This window comes from Bufo gargarizans, chromosome 1, assembly GCF_014858855.1.
Source record: "Bufo gargarizans isolate SCDJY-AF-19 chromosome 1, ASM1485885v1, whole genome shotgun sequence".
Taxonomy (NCBI): Eukaryota; Metazoa; Chordata; class Amphibia; order Anura; family Bufonidae; genus Bufo; species Bufo gargarizans.
In genome coordinates, this window is record NC_058080.1 from 691,015,099 (window position 1) to 691,036,985 (window position 21,887).

At 43.0% G+C, this 21,887-nt stretch overlaps 1 protein-coding gene across 3 annotated transcripts in view; it reads left to right on the forward strand.

Moving 5' to 3' along the window:
* Window positions 1-21,887, forward strand: part of PARP8 (poly(ADP-ribose) polymerase family member 8) — a 276,892-nt gene that overhangs the window by 101,268 nt on the left and 153,737 nt on the right. For all 3 annotated transcript variants that reach the window (XM_044276222.1, XM_044276223.1, XM_044276224.1), the window contains one exon: window positions 16,897-16,983. In XM_044276222.1, coding sequence (XP_044132157.1) covers window positions 16,897-16,983 — 87 coding nt within the window. The remainder of the gene's footprint in view (window positions 1-16,896; window positions 16,984-21,887) is intronic.

Genomic DNA, 21,887 nt, shown 5'->3' on the forward strand with positions numbered 1-21,887 from the left:
TATGCTTCCCTGGACAGATCCTGCTAGGTGGAGGAGGGAGTTTTGCTTAGATCACAGTTAAAATTTGGACAACCCCTTTAACTATAAAACACGTCCTGTAGGAGCAATAGGCTATTACTTTTTAGAAGTACAAATAAGTCCCTTTAAATTGCATAAGCTATCTTATGATTATTTTCATCGCCAGGCAGGAAATAAGTGCCGCAAAGCTCCAGTATGTAGGTAGCAGGGATAATGTTCTAGGGGATTGCAATGTGTAAAGTTCAGTAATATGCTTTTATTAGCAGACGGTAAAGGGAGTGCTGGGGAATAGGAGTCCCTCCGGCTTTACAAGTTAGGAGCTATTTGAAGACAGTCTGTAGCCTGTGCCCTTTAGACAAACTGTGAAGCACTGTAAACAGCCGTCTTTAGTTTGTTGACAGCCTGGAAGACAACCCTGGGGATTTTTATTTCTCTGTGACTGCGCTTCCAAATTTACAGCATGATCTCTTCTCCTAATGAAAGCACATAATGTGATTTCCTACTGTGGTGTTTACCCTGTCCTGTCCAAGAACCACAACAGATCCTACCTATAGGATTTCTCCCCTGGTTTTCACCCTTTAACCCCCTATACAGGGATCTGGCCATTGCTGCAGGGGAGTCATCAGGCCACTACTTCTTGGAATAGTCCAGCTGTGGGTGGCTGCTGACACACAGGGATCAGAGACTCCTTTGTGTTGCACCGTGGGAACAGGCAATAGACATAGTCAGGAAACAGGCAGATGTCAGGGCTGGCAGAATCCGTGAAACAATCCAAGGGTCCGGGCAGGCAACACAGGATCAGTGCAGTGAATAGGCACAGATCAGGTCAGGCGCCAGCGGAACAGGAACAAGGAAACATGGTGAGTACACAGGCAGACAAATTTATTATAGCTCTTAACAGACTGTAGCCACCTAGAGAGACCTAGCAAGCTCTGTAGAGACCAATCGCTCAGGTAAGGAAGTGAAAGTCTGCAGCAAAGCTACATAGCATAAACTGATTAGCAATTGGGAACAGCCTCGAAGCAGTTTACAGAGTAAAAGTAGGTTAACCCTTGCAGTACTGCAATTGAGATAAGATACTTGCACATTGAACAATGGTCCTAATTCACACACAGAAAACTGGCATCCATACATACAGGACAGCAGCAGTCATGAACCTCCTGTGTAACAGGTGAGACTACTTAAAGTGGTTATCTGACCTCTAAAAAATTAAAACAGCAAATATAAAATTAAAAATTAAATATATAAACTATTAAACTACTCAATTCTCCAATCCCTTGTCAATCCAGCATCGATGGTTTGGAGGCCTCCCAGTATTTGCTTGCAAGTGGCCTTGAAGTGACCCATTACTGACCTCAGTGGTTTTATGTAATGTGCAGAACGTGACTACTGAAAATAATGCCTGGCTGTAGTGATCACATCCTGGCCGCTTGTCAACAGGGGGACCATTGGAGCGGCCAACGCTGGATCGGTGGAGGATTGGAGATGCATGTAGCGTTTTTGATAATATTTGCTATTTTTATTGTAATTTTTTTAGAAGTCGAATAATCCACTTAAATCACCGTTGCAATATTAAACAGATTGTCTCATTATAAGGAACCCCTTTAATATGAGTGTCTATCTCCTCAGACCCCAGGCAAACAACTGATTTTGCGAGGGGGGGTTGTCATCGGCTGCTTATTTCTCCTGCATTGGCTGATATAGGAATCTTTCACACAAGCGTGACGGATTAGGTCCGGATGCATTCAGGATGCAATTTTGTCTGCGATTGCATTCAGTTGTTCAGTTTTTTCCGCGCGGGTACAATGCGTTTTGATTCATTTTTCACGTGCATGATAAAAAACTAAAGGTTCAACATCTCTTAGCAACCTTTAGTGAAAAAGGCATTGCATCTGCACTTGCTTGCGGATGCGATGCGTTATTAATGAAGCCCCATTCACTGGGGCCAGGGCTGCGTGAAAAACCCAGAATATAGAACATGCTGCAATTTTCACACAACGCAGAAGTGATGCGTAAAAAAAAATATGTACACAGACCCATTGTAATGAATGGGTCAGGATTCAGTGCGGGTGCTATGCGTTCACGTCACTCATTGCACCCGCGCGGAAAACTTGCTTGTGTGAAAGGGACCATAGGGGAAAGGTACAGTAGTATTACATGCAGCCATTCAATTATCACATGGGTGGACAGAATGCCTCCGAGCGAGAGTAGCTGCTCAGGTTTATATATATTCATATATGCACTTATAGGACATATGGATAGGGGTTATCCTATTGGGGTTCCTTTAAGGTTGGATTGAGAAAAAGTTCCCCGCTATATTAGCCCAGGTAAGTTTTTCCTCAAAAAAACAACCAGACATTTACCATAAATGCAAAATTAATATTTTGAAAAGATTTTCCAGATGCAGTAAGCTGGATTGGAATAATGCACTCTGATGCTATAATATGCAATGACTGGGTCAGGTGTAAATGATAGTTAATAGTTTTGTTTGTGACGCCGATTGCAGCGTGCGCAGGGTACAGTCTCAGGGCCCTTTAAGATGTTGCAACTCACGTACCAGGTTAGGAATGCCAGAGTGGGGTAATGTCTCTGTATAGTAGTGGGTATAATGTCAACGGTGTCTCCTACCTGGGTACGGCTGGACTCCTGGATCCTGGCTCACTTGCAATAAAATGAGTGTGTTGCTAGTAGGAGTAATTGAGAGATTTAGTAGTAATAATTGAGATCCAGACTTGGAATATAATTCAAACTGGTCTTTACTTGATGCAGCAGTAGTCCTTGTGAGATACAGCAATGGTCTGAAGTCCCAGCAGGTATTGCCAATGTGTGGCAGGAATCTATCTTCTGCTTCTATCATGTGCCTGGAGCTCTCTTGCAGGATAAGTAGTCTGCTTGTGGCTCTGTAATGTGGCAGGAATCTATATCTTCTGCGCTATCTGTCTTCTGCTGTGTTGGGGACTGACTAGCTGAGGAGGAATTTGGCTTCTCCTGGTCTCTGGACGTTACTCACAGTTGTGCTCACAGGGTATGCTTCTTCCTGGAGTTCTGGAGGTGGCTGCTTGCTTTCTACCAGCTGAGGCTGAAGGGCTCAGACTGGGAATGGCGATCTTTTGACAAGATGCTGGCTTGGATCCCTATATCTGGGAGCTCTTACTTGCACAGCCTTCCCCTAGCCGGGGTGGCTGGCACACTAACTGAACTTCCTTCCCCATCCATGAGGCAGGATGTGGGAACATTCCACACCTCCTTACGGGGGGGGGGGGGAGCTAAACTGGAATGTACTATTCCAGTCTAGAAATACTAAACTGAACTAAGTCACTGCTAAACAGCCAAACTTGCCAGTAGGGAAGTAAATGTATGTAGCGAATATTTTCATTTTTGGTAAATGGCTGAAGAAAAATAGAGGGAAGAGGCATTTTTAGAGCTCTGATTTCCCATCCCTTGACTGCCAATTAGCCCTAACTGGGACTTTGGGTTTCATTAGTTGACATGCTGGCACATTTTGGATCTAAATTGCTTGTGTTTGATCCTGTACTGGTACAGGCTGCCTTTAAAACTAGATTAGCATTTCTAGAAAACAATATAAAAGTCAGGACGTGTCTAGATTCTTATTAATATCCAGTGCTTCGTGACCATGAGCCGTTTTATTGTGTTGAACGAGATGAGCAACTGAGAACTTGAAGATTTCCCCATAGTCATGTTCTACTCTGTACAATGGCAGAGTGCTGTAGTCAAGTAGAAATTAAGTTATGAATATGTGAAGTATGAAAATTCACTTATGGATTACAGGAAAGACAGCCATCACACCAAAAACATTTACAGTACAATGACACCTGAGCCATAATAATGGGCCAACAACATATACCTCGATAATTTGTGGCAACGTGTACCCCCATAACAGTATGCTAGGCATGGATGCACCATAACGGTTTGCTAACCACAGATACCCCCATAACAGTGTTCTAGAGAAGTATGGGAGAGGTGTTTTTTTTGCCGTGGTTGTGGAAGTACTCACAGTGGCAATTCCATCTTTCTGGCTCTCCCTGGTGCCAAACAGTGACTGGAGGGCATACCCTTTCTTGCCTAGAGGAACACTATGGTCTTATGTTCCTGCCTAGTGGTGATTGGGGTCCACTTGTCACGGCTGAGGATGGGGGAAACCCTCAGCCGTGAGATGCCAGGTGTTATAATGGCTACTCGGCCATGAGGCCACAGGATAGGGAGCAGGTCACCTCCTACAGCATCCCTACCCTGACCCTAACTCCTAACCTGCATGGGCCGACCTTTAGGGTAGGAGGGCCCATGCGCAGGAACCTCGGAGCCCTATCTTACCCTCCGCAGATCCCTGAGCTAGGAGCTGGGTAAGGCAACCTACTCCTCCTTGACACGGAGGAGCAGGAGCCTCAATGGCCAAGCTGTTGGGAAAAGGGGGACAGAAACAGCAACACGGAAATGGCAGGCGAACAGAAGTTCACCAACCTGCCACAGCCCTGCTGACTGGATCCCTAAAGAGACAAGGATCCAGAACCGTATGCTGCACAAAGACATGTGAAAGTCCCAACAGACAACATCCACCAACAACACACACATAAAGACATAGGCATACATGAAACCTTAACTTAAATCTTATGACCACAGTGGTGGCTCTCACAGGCAGATGGAAAAACACAGGAGGCTGCTCCAGCTAGCAAGGCTGCAGCAACCTACTGAGCCCTGCCACAGAGAGAGGTTATATAGGCCCAAAGGCCACACCCACTGGTCAACCACACCCAGTGACATCATACACACACACTGGGAAGGAAGTTAACCCTTCCAGTACACAGAAGGGAAAACACACATATAAGGGGGAGTGCACACAAAACATAAAACACAGTGCACACCACACACACACCTAACATAATAGCAGTCAGGTGAGACCGCATGCCACTGCAGCACGCTGCCTAGCCACGCTGAGACTGCTGCTGCACATACACATGAGAACCGGGTTGCCCGCGGCAACCACAAGTTAGGCCACAAGCCAGCGGCCCTCACCTGTGGTTTTAACCGACACGAAACCGCAGGCAACCGCATGCGGATAGAGAGTCACGGTCATAGCCATGGCCGTGACACCACTTTATTTAAAGTGTAAGGCAGGAGTGTGGATTAAGTGGCCAGCATATAATGGAGGAGCCTGTAACCAGGCCAGTTGATATCAGTAAATAAGTTCCTCTTTACTGGAGTGCAGAATAGGAATAATAGTACATCCAGCAATAGCAAGGGGCAGTTCTAAGCATATCACAGTGTAATTCCTTCCCCAATAACAACACATTGGCCAACAGCAATGATGAAGATTGTAGTACTCCTTCTCTTTGTCTCTCTAAAGTCTCTCTGCAGAACCTTAGGCACGCAATCAGGGGCTGATCGTGTCTCAGGTTTATCGAAACACTGAGTGGTGTGGTGCACCCCTAACAGTCTCTGTATGTATCACGGTGCTCCTACCTGGATACCATTGCTCCCCAGGGTTTGGCTCCAAAGCAATAAAGGGGATGAGTAATAGTGGAGGTGGGGAATAAGTTGAGTCCAGGCTTTAGTAAAGTTCAACAGTTGCATCAACTTGTATCCAGACAATATTCAGGCTTTCTCTTGGTTACAGCAGGCTTTGGCATAAACTGGCAGGCAAACTTGAGTACTCTGCTTTCTCTCTCTGCTGTGCTAAACTTGTCTCTATTCTGGCAGCTGGACTTTAGGACTGTACTGGTATCTCTGGAGTGGGGTGACTTTGGCTGTTGACTCCCTCATAACAATGCTCTGTAAATCTGTAAGAAGGCATGGTGTTCTATAAGCTGCTTCCCTCTGGAGAGACTTCTGCTGCAGGAGGGGAGCCTCCCATCGCTGCTACATCTTAGACTGACTAGACACTTCCTGCTGCCCCTCCCTTGGTAGGAAATGGTACTAGCCAACTTCTGCCTAAAAGGGGGACAATGGAATGGTAAGTTCCATTCTATCTAAAGATCTCACTGCCATATATCCACTGCCACCTGCTGGTGAACCAGGCACATTACATTAACAAAACAATTTCATAGCAACATTATCAATGCACAGTGACAAAGAACCTGGAATCAATACACAGATGACTTTGTGGTTAGCGATTAAAGAGAGTAGCAGGGTGTAGAAATGGCAATACCACTCCGCCCCATAACAATGCTCTAGTCACACATGGCCCATAATAATCAAAAAGTCCTGGGTTGGCTTTCCAATCAATCTCAGTAGCTGGATGGCTGGCTGGTCAAAATAATAGATGCAGTTGTACATCTGAAAGGCAGACAGCATTCATTTTGGTCCACTCCTAATAGGGTAGTGTCTTTGCCCCTTTTTCTCGACTACTACTTTTTGTTAAATTTATTCAATGGAAGATCCAGAAGAATGGAAGAAACAGGTGATTTCCTTGCAATAGACTGAGGTTGGGTACATATTTTATTTCCAAATTCAAAATTAATAGAATGTTTGCATATGTATTGATTACACTGTAGTAATGTAAGGCATATAGATGATAAAATGCTGGGATCTGTGTAGTGTGCTAATAGTTAGTGATGAGCGGCATAGGCAATATTTGTTTTTGCGATATTTCGCGAATTGTTCACATAATAGTCGCAATAAATTAATGAATTCTAGAATTCATGATCTCCTGTCATTATTTTTGTGATTGCGCAAATCGGCACTAATGATGCGCATATTTTTTGCACAATAAATGCAACTTCACATTTTATCAGGTCTGAGTAGATATTACTGATTGGTGCACTAAGTATTGTTGTGACATCACAGCACTATGTCTGTAGCATGTATTGTATGGACAGCAGAGAAACAGTAATTCCTATCACACTACCTAACACCCTGCACTATATCCCTATATCACTATCTAACCTACACTGACTATCTCCCACTAACTATTTGTATTATATACAGTGGGGCAAAATAGTATTTAGTCAGCCACCAATTGTGCAAGTTCTACCAATTAAAAAGATGATAGAGGCCTGTAATTTTCATCATAGGTATACCTCAACTATGAGAGACATAATGAGAAAAAAAAATCCAGAAAATCACATTGTCTGATTTTTTAAGAATTTATTTGCAAATTATGGTGGAAAATAAGTATTTGGTCAATAACAAAAGTTCATCTCAATACTTTTTTATATACCCTTAGTTGGCAATGACAGAGATCAAATGTTTTCACACACTGTTGCTGGTATTTTGGCCCATTCCTCCATGCAGATCTCTAGAGCAGTGATGTTTTGGGGCTGTCGCTGGGCAACACTTTCAACACCCTCCAAAGGATTTTTATGGGGTTGAGATCTGGAGACTGGCTAGGCCACTCCGACACCTTGAAATGCTTCTTACAAAGCATTTGTGTTTAGGATCATTGTCATGCTGAAAGACCCAGCCATGTTTCATCTTCAATGCCCTTGCTGAAGGAAGGAGGTTTTCACTCAAAATCTCACGATACATGGCCCCATTCATTCTTTCCTTTACACAAATCAGTAGTTTACACAAATCAGTTCATATGGTTTCATCTGACCATATGACATTCTCCCAATCCTCTTCTGGATCATCCAAATGCTCTCTAGCAAACTTCAGACGGGCCTGGACATGTACTGGCTTAAGCAGGGGGACGCGTCTGGCACTGCAGGATTTAAGTCCCTGACGGCGTAGTGTGTTACTGATGGTAGCCTTTGTTACTTTGGTCCCCCCGTGTGGTTTTGGGATTTTTGCTCACCGTTCTTGTGATCATTTTGACCCCACGGGTTGAGATCTTGCAGATCAAAGGAGATTATCAGTTGTCTTGTATGTCTTCCATTTTCTAATAATTGCTCCCACAGTTGATTTCTTCACACCAAGCTGCTTGCCTATTGCAGATTCAGTCTCCCCAGCCTGGTGCAGGTCTCCAATTGTTTCTGGTGTCCTTCGACAGCTCTTTGGTCTTGGCCATAGTGGAGTTTGGAGTGCGACTGTTTGAGGTTGTGGACAGGTGTCTTTTATACTGATAACAAGTTCAAACAGGTGCAATTAATACAGGTAACGAGTGGAGGACAGAGGAGCCTCTTAAAGAAGAAGTTACAGGTCTGTGAGAGCCAGAAAGCTTGCTTGTTTGTAGGTGACCAAATACTTTTTTTACCGAGGAATTTACCAATTAACCCCTTTGTCCCCTTTGGGACAGCCTTATTTCACCTTAAGGACCAGGCAATTATTTGCAAATCTGACCAGTGTCACTTTAAGTGGTGATAACTTTAAAACACTTTGACTTATCCAGGCCATTCTGGGATTGTTTTTTCGTCACATATTGTACTTCATAACACTGGTAAAATGAAGTAAAAAAATAAAAATTTATTTATAAAAAAATACCAAATTTACCATAAATTTTGAAAAAATTGCAAATTTCCAAGTTTCAATTTCTCTACTTCTATAATACATAGTAATACCTCCAAAAATAGTTATTACTATTCCCCATATGTCTACTTCATGTTTGGATCATTTTGGGAATGATATTTTGGGGATGTTACAAGGCTTAGAAGTTTAGAAGCAAATCTTTAGGGACCAGTTCAGGTCTGAAGTCACTTTGCGAGGCTTACATAATAGAAATCACCCAAAAATGACCCCATTCTAGAAACTACACCCCTCAAGGTATTCAAAACTGATTACAAACTTTGTTAACCCTTTAGGTGTTTCACAAGAATTAATGGAAAATAGAGATACAATTTCTAAATTTCACTTTTTTGGCAGATTTTTTATTTTAATAATTTTTTTCGAGTAACAAAGCAAGGGTTAACAGCCAAACCAAACTCAATATTTATGGCCCTGATTCTGTAGTTCACAGAAACACCCCGTATGAGATTATCTTAGGTAGGGTCTCATTTTTTGCGGGATGAGATGATGGTTTGATTAGCACTATTTTGGGGTGCATATGACTTTTTGATCGCTTGCTATTACACTTTTTGTGATGTTAGGTGACCAAAATGGTTTATTTAGCACAGTTTTTTTTTTTTTTTTTTTGCAGTGTTCATCTGAGGGGTTAGGTCATGTGATATTTTTATAGAGACGGTCGATACGGATGCGGCGATACCTAATATGTATACTTTTTATTTATTTATTTATGTAAGTTTTACACAATAACAGCTTTTTTAAAACAAAAAAAATTATGTTTTAGTGTCTCCATATTCTAAGCCATAGTTTATTTTTATTTTTGGGGAGATTGTCTCAGGTAGAGGCTCATTTTTAGCGGGATGAGGTGACAGTTAGATTGGTACTATTTTGGTGGGCAAACGCCTTTTTGATCGCTTGCTGGTGTACTTTTTGTGATGTAAGGTGACAAAAAAATTGTTTATTTAGCACAGTTTTTATTTTTAATTTTTTACGGTGTTCATCTGAGGGGTTAGGTCATGTGATATGTTTATAGAGCCGGTCGATACGGACGTGGCTATACCTAATATGTATACTTTTTTTTCCCCCCTATTTTTTTCCAATTTTTTTTTACTTTATTTGGAGAAGATGACATTTTTGTTTATTTTTACTTGAAACTTTAAATTTTTTGGGGGAAAACTTTATTTTTTAAACTTTTTTTTAACTTTATTTTTTGTTGCACTTTGGGACTTGAACTTTTGGGGGTCTAATCCCTTTACAATGCATTCCAATACTTCTGTATTGGAATGCATAGGCTGTATGAGTAATACAGTGAGTATTACTCATACAGCTTCCAGCCTGTGAGATCCAGGGGGCTGGATCTCACAGGCTCGTCACCAGAAGTCAGTGCGATGCCTTCCTTAGGCATCGCGCTGCCTTTCATGCCATCGGGTCCCCCCTACAGCCGCATGGGGACCCAATGGCACCGCCCGCCACCGCCGCAACCGCAGGTAAAAAATGCAAATCGCAGGTCACGGGACCCCCCCCACGCATTTAGCCAAGGTGCCTTTAGCCGGGCAGCGGTGATCGGAAATACACATGACGTACCGGTACGTCTTGTGTCCTTAAGTACCAGGACAACATGCCGTACCGGTACGTCATGTGTCCTGAAGAGGTTAAATTATTAGAAGTCCTACCATATGATTTCCTGTATTTTTTCCCCCCATTCTGTCTCTCATAGTTGAAGTGTACCGATGATGAAAATTACAGGCCTCTCTCATCTTTTTAAGTGGGAGAACTTGAACAATTGGTGGCTGACTAAATACTTTTTTGCCCCACTGTATATGAGCTAACTATCTAATGTAATTGGATAAGGAATAGGATCCAGATGAAAGCACAGAGCACAGCAATGTCACTGCTCTCTCTCTCAGAACTGCAAAAACACAGCAGAACCTGGCTGCTGGGGAGGTTCTTATATAGTAAGGGGTAGGCAACTTTCCTATTGGTTGCTAGGGATGTTGCTAAGCTCTGACAAAGACATTGCAGCCTTCTCATTGGTCCAAAAGCAAGAAGGGAGGTTACTGATGAAAAAAAAAAATAACTAGAATATATAGCACATGAATTCTACATCTTTATGAATTCTCGGAGTGCTGATATTCGCAATAAAAATTTGTGATTAGAATATTCACGATCAACACTACTAATAATCAAGATACCAGCTCAATCAATAGATGTTTTCCAGGAACAATTAATACGTGGACGGATGTCTAAGTTGTTGACTGGCCTGAGATAAATGTATCATTTACATTACGAAGGCTATTGCTATCGTTTCGTAGGTGTAGCATTGTAAGAACAGATACTTTATGTGTTGTTACAGTGCATACCGCAATTTATGTGCAGTACCCCAGAGCAGGGAGTACTTGCAAATTGTTTTGTTCATTTATGTTATGTCATATTACCCAGGTTGATAATGTTTAGGAATGATATAGTAAAAGGGGTTCTGCGATTTGTTTAAACTGATGATCTATCCTCTGGATAGATCATCAGCATCTGATCGGCGGTGGTCCGACACCCGGGACCCCCACTGATCAGCTGTTTGAGACGGAAGCGTCGCTTCAGCAGCGCCCCGGCCTTCTCGCTGTTTACCGCCGGCCCAGTGACATCACGACTAGTATCAACTGGCCTGGGCGGGGCTAAGCTCTGTTCACTTGAATTGAGCTTAGCCGCGCCCAGGCCATTTGATATTAGTCCTGATGTCACGTTCAAGTGAACAGAGCTTAGCCCCTCCCACGCTAGTTGATACTAGTCGTGACGTCAGTGGGTCTGCGGTAAACAGCGAGAAGGCCGTGGCGCTCCTGGAGCGCTGCTTCCGTCTCAAACAGCTGATCGGTGGGGGTCCCTGGTGTTGGATCCCCGCCGATCAGATGCTAATGATCTATCCAGAGAAGAGATCATCAGTTTAAACAAACTGCAGAATCCCTTTAATCAACTCTGACTTAGCCCTTACAGGAAGTTTGAGTGTGGATCCTGGATATGCCCCTAGCTCAATGAGTTAGGCCTCATGCACACGACCGTTGTTTCATTCCGTGTCTGTTGTTCCGTTTTTTGTGATTTTCTGCGGACCCATTGACTTTCAATGGGTCCGTTGAAAACTCGGCTAATGCACCATTTGTCATCCGCGTCCGTGATCCATGGTTTATATAACATGTCTTATTTTTTTCACGGAAAACGGTTCGCGGACCCATTCAAGTCAATGGGTCAGTGAAAAAACGAGGAGGCACACAAGATTGTCATCCGCATCCGTTTTTTTCCTATCATTTGCATGGCAAACTGATTTTTTTTAACTTTCCTTTATGTCTGGAGATCCTCCCAAAAAAAAGGAAGACACACGGAAACAAAAACGGACACGGATCACGGAACATCGGAACCCCTTTTTGCGGCCCGCAAAAAAATACTGTCGTGTGCATGAGGCCTAAGTTGTGAGTTACAGGAGGAAGAGTGAGTAAGCATGTGCTCCAGTCCTCACAGGACTGGACTAAAGTTACAGACGATCGTCTTCTATGTGGATTGTCTACTGAGAGAAAGATATCAGCATTTCGTACAAAAAAAAAAGATACAAGGAGGTCCAGAAATGTGCATGGCTGAGCTTAGGAGTCAGACAGAAAGTTATTTGCTGACCAAAGCTATTAGCAGGGCCATCTTTAACGCGGGGCAAAAGGGGCAGCTGCCCGGGTCCAGTTGCTCTTGGGGGCGTGCCACACCGCCAATTAGGCAAAGTGATGCGATGGCCCCAGGCGGCGCGGCCCTGGTGACAAGTGGGGGGAAGCGGAGGGGGCACATGGAGATGAACACTTTCATTGTGGATGCGCTCATCTCCATAGTCATCTGTATCGCCATCCTCAGGACAGCGATACAGATAATTGTGCTGTGGCGGGGCAGGGGAGAGAGAGGGGCTTCTCCCTTCCCCTTTCCTCTGATAGGCTGCAGGCACTAGGCCTGCATAATATCAGAGGCCGATGCAGACGGCGCGATGACGTCATCACGCCGCCTGAGCCGTACAGCGCGGGACACAGGCCGGAAGAGGCCTGCATCGTATCGCTGCCAGCCTGATGGAGGTAAGTAAGTGTTTATTTTTTTATATGGTACTACTTACTGGCACAAGATTGGGGGGCATCTATGGGGGCACCTGTTACTGGAACATGATTGGGGGGCATCTATGGGGGCACTTGTTACTGGAACATGATTGGGGGACATCTATGGGGGCACTTGTTACTGGAACATGATTGGGGTGCATCTATGGGGGCACTTGTTACTGGCACATGATTGGGGGGTCTATGGGGCACTTGTTATTGGCAAATGATTGGAGGGCACCTAAAGGGGTACTTGTTACTGGCAAATGTTTAGGGGGCATCTATGGGGGCACTTGTTACTGGCACATTATTAGGGGACATCTATGGGGCACATCTTACTGGCACATTATTGGGGGGCACTGTGGGATCATCTATGGGGGCACTTCTTACTGGCACATTATTGGTGGCACTTGTTACTGGCATATTATTAGGGGGCATCTATGGGGGCACATCTTACTGGCACATTATGGGGGCACTATGGTGACATTAGCTCATTAGCTCAACTGGGGTCATTAAAAGGGGGTATTTTTTGCACTGGCACATTATAAGGAGAATTTTTAATACTGGGGGAATTATGATGGGCTTTATTACTACTGGGAGCATGATTACTAGTATGGGCACTATGGGAGCATTATTACTTCTTGGGCACAGTGGGGACATGTTGGGGGCACTGTAGGAGCACTTTTACTACCATGTGTGCTCTAGCAGAGAATAATTCCTATTGGTGGGACTTTTGGGAGCACTATTACTGTGGGGGCACCTTGGCAGAGTATCAGCTTACCACAATTATTTTTGGGGGACGTTATGTTTACACTATTAGTGTCAGGGGCACTATTTGCTGGGCGCAGTTATTTTAGGGCACTGTGTGCTAATAATTATTGAAGGGCAATATCTGCATGGTACTACTATTATCAGGGGGTTTATCTGTTTCTACAGTATAGTATTGGGGAGCACAGCAGGCCCAGTATTGGAGGTGGTAGGATGATTTGTCCAGAAGGTGGAAGGGTGCTATAAAAGTAGACCGTAAATCACATTTTTGATCTTTTTGCAGCATACATATAAAAATTGCACGTAAAACCCATTTGCTGGGGAACCTTTGCCTTCGCCGCGGGGGATGCTGCACACCTAAAATACTATTTACTATACGTACTGTGTACTTTGTACGGTGCATATTATATGTACTGTATATGCAGTGCTTACAATATGTACATACAGTGCTTATAATACAATAAATGCCACAGTATATGCACATACAATGCAAATAACTGCCACAGTATATGCACATACAATGCAAAATGCAGTATACATTCATTGCTTTCTATGTGTACATACAATTCATACTATATACTGTACATATGAAATGCTTATTATATTTGTATACTGTTCAATGCCTGCTACGGTATTGTACATACAATGCTTTCTCTGTGCTTATTAAATGCACATACACATGCATTTTATATTCAGATACAATACCTTAGATTGTGAGCCCCATTGGGGACAGTTGGATGCTAATGTCTGTAAAGCGCTGCGGAAAATAGTGGCGCTATATAAGTGCATAACATAATAATAATAATAATACAATTCTGTATGTTCATCCAATGCTCGCTTTATGAACATACATTATTAATTATTAAATACACATACATCACTTATTAGTATTGGCTGCTGTTATTGAACAGGTATAATTAAAAGCGGTTGGAGGCCATTTATCCTGACCCTAACATTCATCAACATGATGGGTCATTCTGTCACAAATACAATCAGCATCCATCAAAAAATACAGTATTAGCATTAACTGAAAAAATGGCTTCTAAATGCAAGATCTTCCTTTATATAGCGCCAACATATTCTGCAGCGCTTTACAATCAGAGGGTTCATGTATAAACAAAATCAGATGTTACAACGAGATTAAAACAAGAGGAGTGCGGGCCCTGCTCACAAGAGGTTACATGAGGAGGAGGAAGCATTGACGCAAAAGGTAAAAAATGCTCATTTTGTACAATGGTCCGACCAGCTTAACACAATAATTGCCTGGAGTAGGGCATTCCAGAGAACTGCTGCAGCTCAAGAGAAGTCTAGGAGACGTGAATGAGAGATTGAGATTACGAAGGATGTTAGTCTTAAAGGATATGTACACCTTTTGGGGGCAATTTTTTTTTACTATTCCATTGTACTTATTTTGAGCTAAAAATAATTTTTTTAATTGGTCTTTATTAAAAAAAAATATGGCATCCTTTTTTCTGTACAGAGCTGAGATGCTCTAGAACAGTGTTTCCCAACCAGTGTGCCTCCAGCTGTTTCAAAACTACAACTCCCAGCATGCTGCACAGCCAAATGCTGTCCGGGCATGCTGGGAGTTGCAGTTTTGCAACAGTTGGAGGCACACTGGTTGGGAAACACTGCTCTAGAAGCACCCTTTGGATTTTCTGTCTTTTCCGTCAGACCAGGAGCAAACAGACTCCTTATCTCTGCTCTCTGACCTTATGAACACTCATTATAGCTCAGTTCTTATCTTACTGATATGACTGCAATGACTGGCACAGGGCGGAGGCATTGAAGTGGCGACTGAACAGGTAGATGAGCCTGGCTGCTGCGTTCATGATGGATTGGAGTTTAGTGAAGGGAAGATTGTGCAGTAATGAGTTACAGTAATCAAGACGAGAATGGATCAGGACAACAGAGTTTTTGTTGTTTCCATAGTGAGGAAGGGGTGAATTCTAACAGTGTTTTTGAGGTGCAGGAGGCATGAGTGGGCGAGTGATTAAATATAGGGGTGAAGCAAAGCTATCCAGTAGGTTATTCCTTCCCAGTAGTTGAAGTGTAAATTAGGTTATGGAAAGGCTAAAGAATGCTAGAACTGGTCTAGTGTAGGCTACATTCACATGACGGCTGTGAAAAACAGCTGTGTGACGGTAGTTTACGTAATGACCGTGTTTTTAGAACCAATCAAAGTTTATGGGGCTATTCACATGTCCAGTGAATAGTGGCCATCAGAAAATAGAACATGTCCTATTTTTCATGGCCAGACGGACTCCACTGAAATCAATTGACCAGTTTTTAACACCCATATAGACAGTGTGCACCGGTCTAACGATTGTTACAAACTAGTTTGCAAGTGCCTTTCAGGGGTTAAAATAAAATAAAAAATACTCATGTCATCCACTTGGAGAAGAGGCACATCACATGTGACATCATCAGGCAGGGAGCGTCAAGTCCTGTCAGTGCAGAGAGTGTCAGCGCGTTCAAGTGCATGAGGTATTCTTTCTATACCCAGCAAAATTGGTGCCGCTATGGAAGGGGGGCTTATTTATACTGGGGGCACTATTGGGGTCTTTTTTTTTTTATACTAAGGGAATACTATTGGGGGCCATATTATATACAAGGGGCACTATTTGGGTTAATTTTATATACAGGCTGGCACTATTGGGGGTATTTTATATACAGGGGGGTACTGTTGGTGGCATTTTATATACAAGGGGCACTGTGTGGGGCCTTATATATACTGGAGCCATTATGGAGACTGGGAGCACTACATAGGAGCCATTATAGATACTGGGGACAGTGTGGGGGTGTACTGAGGGTATTGCAGGTGTTGGGATGCTAAAAAAAAAAAATTATGTTTTTCACGGTGGTTAAAAAAAAGAAAAACTATGTAAAACGGCTGTTAAAAACGGATAAACCATGAGAAAAAGGATACACATGCAGAATAGCCATAAATAACTGCCACTGAGTCTTTTTTAATGGCCATCTTGTGAATGTAGCCTTAGATAATACATTAATTGTAGAATATTTAATGCAAAATAAGAAAACTAAAAAGCTATCTTATGGGTTGCATCCCTGTAGTCATGGCCCAACCCTAGTTGGAACAAGGCTCGTTTTGGGGTTTTCCATATCTTTCCCTGAAATCCACCCTTTTATTTATCCTTTATTTTTATGCACATATCACAAGTATAAACTTGGTGCCTCCTTTTTAAATGCTTTGGTGCAGACGTCTTGTCTTGCTGAGCTTCTTCTCTAATGTGCTCCTGGTCAGTGGAGACTAGGAAACAATGCACGATTGGCAGAATCTCATGGTTTCGGGTCGCTGGCCAAATCTCCTAAACCTGATCTTTGTACATATGTATGTGAAATGTGAATTCATTCTTATAAATAACCGGATAATCCAGATTGTCTGATAATTTGATGCCTGTCAGATCCTGTTCATGACAAATAACCCAATTTTACTTGTTCTTTTGGTCTTCTAGCCGAGCTGAATTTGTGTGTCCATTGTGCTAATTCTTGGCGTATGATTCACGTAAAAGTTATGTAGCTCCAAGGCTGAGGGAGAAAATATATGTATGTTTTACAGGTTTTGAAAATAGTTTTTTTTTATCTGCAGATAATACTTATGTGTCCAGTTCAGAAAATGATGAAGATGTGTTAGTGACTACAGAGCCCATCCCAATCATCTTCCACAGGATATCCGGTAAGACACATTCTCGGGTGATATAATGCATGCTCATGGATGTTTTATATACGTATAGTGGGTCTGGAGCTTTTCCCATTAATATTAATAAGTATAGAATATAAATCACTGACAGGGGAGAGTGCTCAACAATTGCCCTGAAGCACAATGGAGGGAATTTTTCAAAACTGGTTGTTGCCCACAACAATTTAGTTTACTGCTGTCCAGTTCCTAAGGACCACTGAAAATGGAAACATTGGTTTCTATTACCTACCCACCTTTCCATTAATATTCTGTTTTACGTCAGTGACAATCGGCTATGCAGTAGTTACAACTATGGCGCTTCACTATAGAGGCATTTTCACACTAAGTACTGTAGGATATGCTATCAATGCCCAATGGTGAGGGTAGGACCCTGGGCAGCCACTTTCCATGCAGAGATATAGAGCAGCTGACTGTATCCTGATCAGCCACTTCCTTTCTTGTGACTGATTGGCCGTCAAGGGAGTAAGGCCGCTCTCACATGGTCAGTGTTTGATCAGTGATTTCCATCAGTGATTGTGAGCCTAAACCAGGTGCTGGTCAAGAACACAGAACAGGTGCAGATCTTCCCATTCTATCTTATCTCTGTGTAGGCTACACTCCTGGTCACAGTAAGGGCTCATTCAGACAACTGTGTCTGCAGTGGCGTACATAGAGAAGTAAGAGCACCATAGCAAGGATCAAACTAGACCCCCCCCCCACACAGGACAGAAGCGTTTCTGCCTAAACCCTTTTCAATGACCCTTGGGACATTTTTCCATGCCCTCATTTGCTAAAAGTTGTTCCTTTAGAGGGTAGTGTCCTGACCAAGTTTTCACCTCCAGTAGAAGAAGAGATAATCCCAACTAAGACTGGGCCCCCTCTTGCCCTGGGCCCCATAGCAGTTGCATGGTCTGCCGCTATGGTAGTTACGCCCCTGCGTGTCTGTTTTGCTGTCCACATATTGTGAATCTGCAAAACACGGATGCCAGCCGCGTGCATTCCGCATTTTGCAGAACTAATCGGCCAGCCCTATGATAGAAATACCTATTCTTGTCCGCAAGTGCGGAACGGAAGTACGGATGCAGACAGCATACGGTGTATTGTTTGCATGTTTTGCGGGCCCCGTTGATATGAATGGGCTTGCATCCGATCCGCAAAATTGCAGACACAAATATACGGTTGTCTGAATGAGTTCTGAGGGAAATCCCTGACCAAACAGTGACCAAACACTAAGGCCCCTTTCACACGAGAACACATAGCACCCGCACTGAATCCTGACCCATTCATTTCAATGGGTCTGTGTACATGAGCGTTGTTTTTCACGCATCAGTTCTGCGTTGCGTGAAAATCGCAGCATGTTCTATATTCTGTTTATTCACGCAGTCCTGGCCCCATAGACCTGAATGGGGCTGCGTGAAAAACGCATTGCATCCTTAAGCAAGTGCGGGTGCGATGCGTTTTTCACTGATGATTGCTAGGAGATGTTGTTTGTAAACCTTCAGTTTTTTATCACGAGCGTGAAAAACGCATCAAAACGCACTGCACCCGCACGGAAAAAATTGAACAACTGAACGCAATCGTAGACAAAACTGACTGAACGCATCCTGAACGCATCCGGAGCCAATCCGTCACGCTCGTGTGAAAGGGGCCTAACTGTGTGAGATTAGCCTAATAAGGTTCACAGGACATGTTGCTCACTCGCCACTTCTATATCCAAGCCAATACATTTGAGGAAAGAACCTTCTAACTATTTTTAAATGGGTAATATAGGACTTTAAATTGACCTGTCTCCACTCCTGTCGTGTATTGTAGTATATACTGTATTTGAAGCATCTTTTCTTATAATGACATACAGTATGTGTCAGTCCTCTGTTATTTCTACAAGAAATGTATGAATACATTAACAACTGGGCATTCACCTTGTCAAAGGGGTCTGTCCCGATAGAGTCAGATACTGATTGGACAATGTCAGACTGTACACAGACACGCCCACCCCCCAACTGATAACACCCACTTATCAATATATTCATACATTTCTAGGAGGGATAGCAGAGGTGGTAGAATTAGTTATTTTGTGAAGATTGCAGATATGTACTAAAACAGACAAGTCAGGAGAGGTGAGAGCTTCGCTTAAAGGGTCATCAAGATACCCACCGATCCCTAGAATGAGGCGAGAGGATTCACATTTTGCGTTCTTTCTCCTCACTGCAGTGAGCAGAGGGAGCGATATATGAGCACTTCTCTCTCCTCGTTCTAGCGATTGGTGGGGGTCTCTGCACTCGCCTTTGATATGTGGCTTTGACTTATCAATGGTTTTATGAAAACTCAGTGGTACTTTTAATATTGATGACTTAAGAACTGCAGTTAGTGCCATTGACCCGCATAGCACTGAATGACACAAATTTTTGTCTTAGGTACAGCTGCTTATATGGAGAAGTCGTGGTAACTGTGTGAAAGGAGATCTGGTACTCACAAGAGCAGTTTAGGGTGCTGAATTGCAGGGCTTCTGGAGAACCCCTTTAAGAATATCGGGGGGGGGGGGGGGATTTATGAAGCCCTTTATGCCGGTTTTCTGCTCTCAGATTTTACTAAACTCAATTTTTCCACAAAAAAACTGAGATGCATTTGCAAAAGTGTTTAGCACATACTGAATAGTGAAAATGTGTGCACAGTCAAGTCCCAGTGTTTAGGAATGCCGAGTGGTCCTAATAGTTTGTGTCACAGTGCATCTACTGTACCTGGAAACTGTCGTTCCGTGGGGTTAGACTCCATAGCAACAAAGGAGTTATAGTTGGTGGAGAATGTAGAGTCCAGACTTGGTAAAGTTCAATGATTTTTACTTGAATAAACTTGTAATAAACTTGTGTCATCCAAACAATACTTGATCTTTCTTTTGGCTCCAGCAGGCGAAGGGTAAATGGGAGGTAAATGTGAATGCGTTGGTTTATCTCTCTGCTGCTGTGCTAATCTCTGGCTTCAGTCTGGTTCCTATCTGTTTCTTAGGAGAGTTAGGTATCCCGTGACCCGTTTTGTTGAGATGGGGTTTCTCATAACTAGGCTCCACTCTCAGAAGTACTAATTCCTTTTACATATCAGGAATGGGCTGCTGTCTGAGCTACTTTCCTAAAACTCTTGCAGCAGTCAGGGGAAATACTCCCTCACCACACTATGCTGCTTCACTCTCTTGCTTCAACTCTCAACTCCACACTCCACTCCACTGTACTCTCAACTCGACAACAGCTTCCTGCAACTTCTTCCTTGGTAGGAAGCAGGACTAGCCCACTTCTGCCCACCTGCTAGACCACCAGGCACATTACATGTAATAACAGTTACATAACATCTTTATTAAAGGGGTTTTCCAAGAATTAGAAAATTTAAATACTTAAATATTACTTTATTATAAATATATTCTCAAATACCTTTCATTTTTTTTAATGGCTAGTTTTGTCTGGGGAGCAATCATTAAGTGAAATAAAATGGCCGCTGTCCCATTAGTTCACACATCACACATGAGGACAAGTTACTTTACAACACTGAGGTAAAAAGCTGCCTCCTCCTCCTCCTCTCTACTTGTCAAGGATTATGATCCTGAATACAGCTGATAAGAACTTTAGCGGAGTCTCTGTAGGAATGGAGTCCATGAGGAGACATGAAGTACATAGAGGACGGACAGGACAGACTGTGGTAATGTGTTGCTGTGGTAATGGAGACTGTAAACAAGTGCTGCTTCTCATTAGTGATGGATGAACATTGGCCGGGACGTTTCACGAACAAGAACGCACGTTCGCGATCAAATGTTTGCGAACCGCGCATTCGTGGCGGGCCCCATTCACTTTATAGGCAGGCGAACCTGAAAAACCTTCAGCTCATATTTGCAGCCACCAAATACTTACTAGAAGTACACAAATAGTCCCACAACATGGACAGTGACAAACCAAAGGGGGATCAATGGCAAAAATTCCCACCAAAAATATGTATCTTAATCAGGGGCCATTTTTATGCGTCTTAAAGGGAAACTTTCAAAAATGTGCCCTGCTGGAGCCTAGAAATTTTTTATTTTAGGCCACAGGAGTACGTGTCCCAAAAGTTAGGCATTCACCGGACATAAAAGAACAAGTAATTATGTGGCTGGAGGTATATTAGTTGGTCAGTGGATAACAATTTTACTGTAGGCCAGTGGAGTACAGGCCCCAAAATTTATGCATTCACCTGACAGAAAAGAACAAGTAATTATGTGGCTGGAGGTATATTAGGCAGTCACTGAATAACAATTTTAACGTAGGCCAGTAATTATGTGGCTGGAGGTATATTAGACGGTCAGTGGATAACAATTTTACTGTAGGCCAGTGGAGTACAGGCCCCAAACATTAGGCATTCACCTGACAGAAAAGAACACATGATTATGTGGCTGGAGGTATATTTAGCGGTCAGTGGATAACAATTTTACTGCAGGCCAGTAGGGTACAGAAGTGAAGTACAGACCTAAAAAATTATGCATTTACTGGACAGAAAAGAACAAGTGATGATGTGACTGCAGGTATATTAGACGGTCAGTTGATTAATGGTCAGTTGGTAATTATGTGGCTGGAGGTATATTAGGCAGTCACTGAATAACAATTTTAACGTAGGCCAGTAATTATGTGGCTGGAGGTATATTAGACGGTCAGTGGATAACAATTTTACTGCAGGCCAGTGGAGTACAGGCCCCAAACATTAGGCATTCCCCTGACAGAAAATAACAAGTGATTATGTAGCTGGAGGTACATTAGGCGGTCACTGAATAACAACTTTACTGTAAGCCAGTAGAGTACAGGCCCCAAAAATTAGGCATTCACCTGACAGAAAAGAACTAGTGATTGTGTGTCTGGAGGTACATTAGGCGGTCACTGAATAAAAATTTT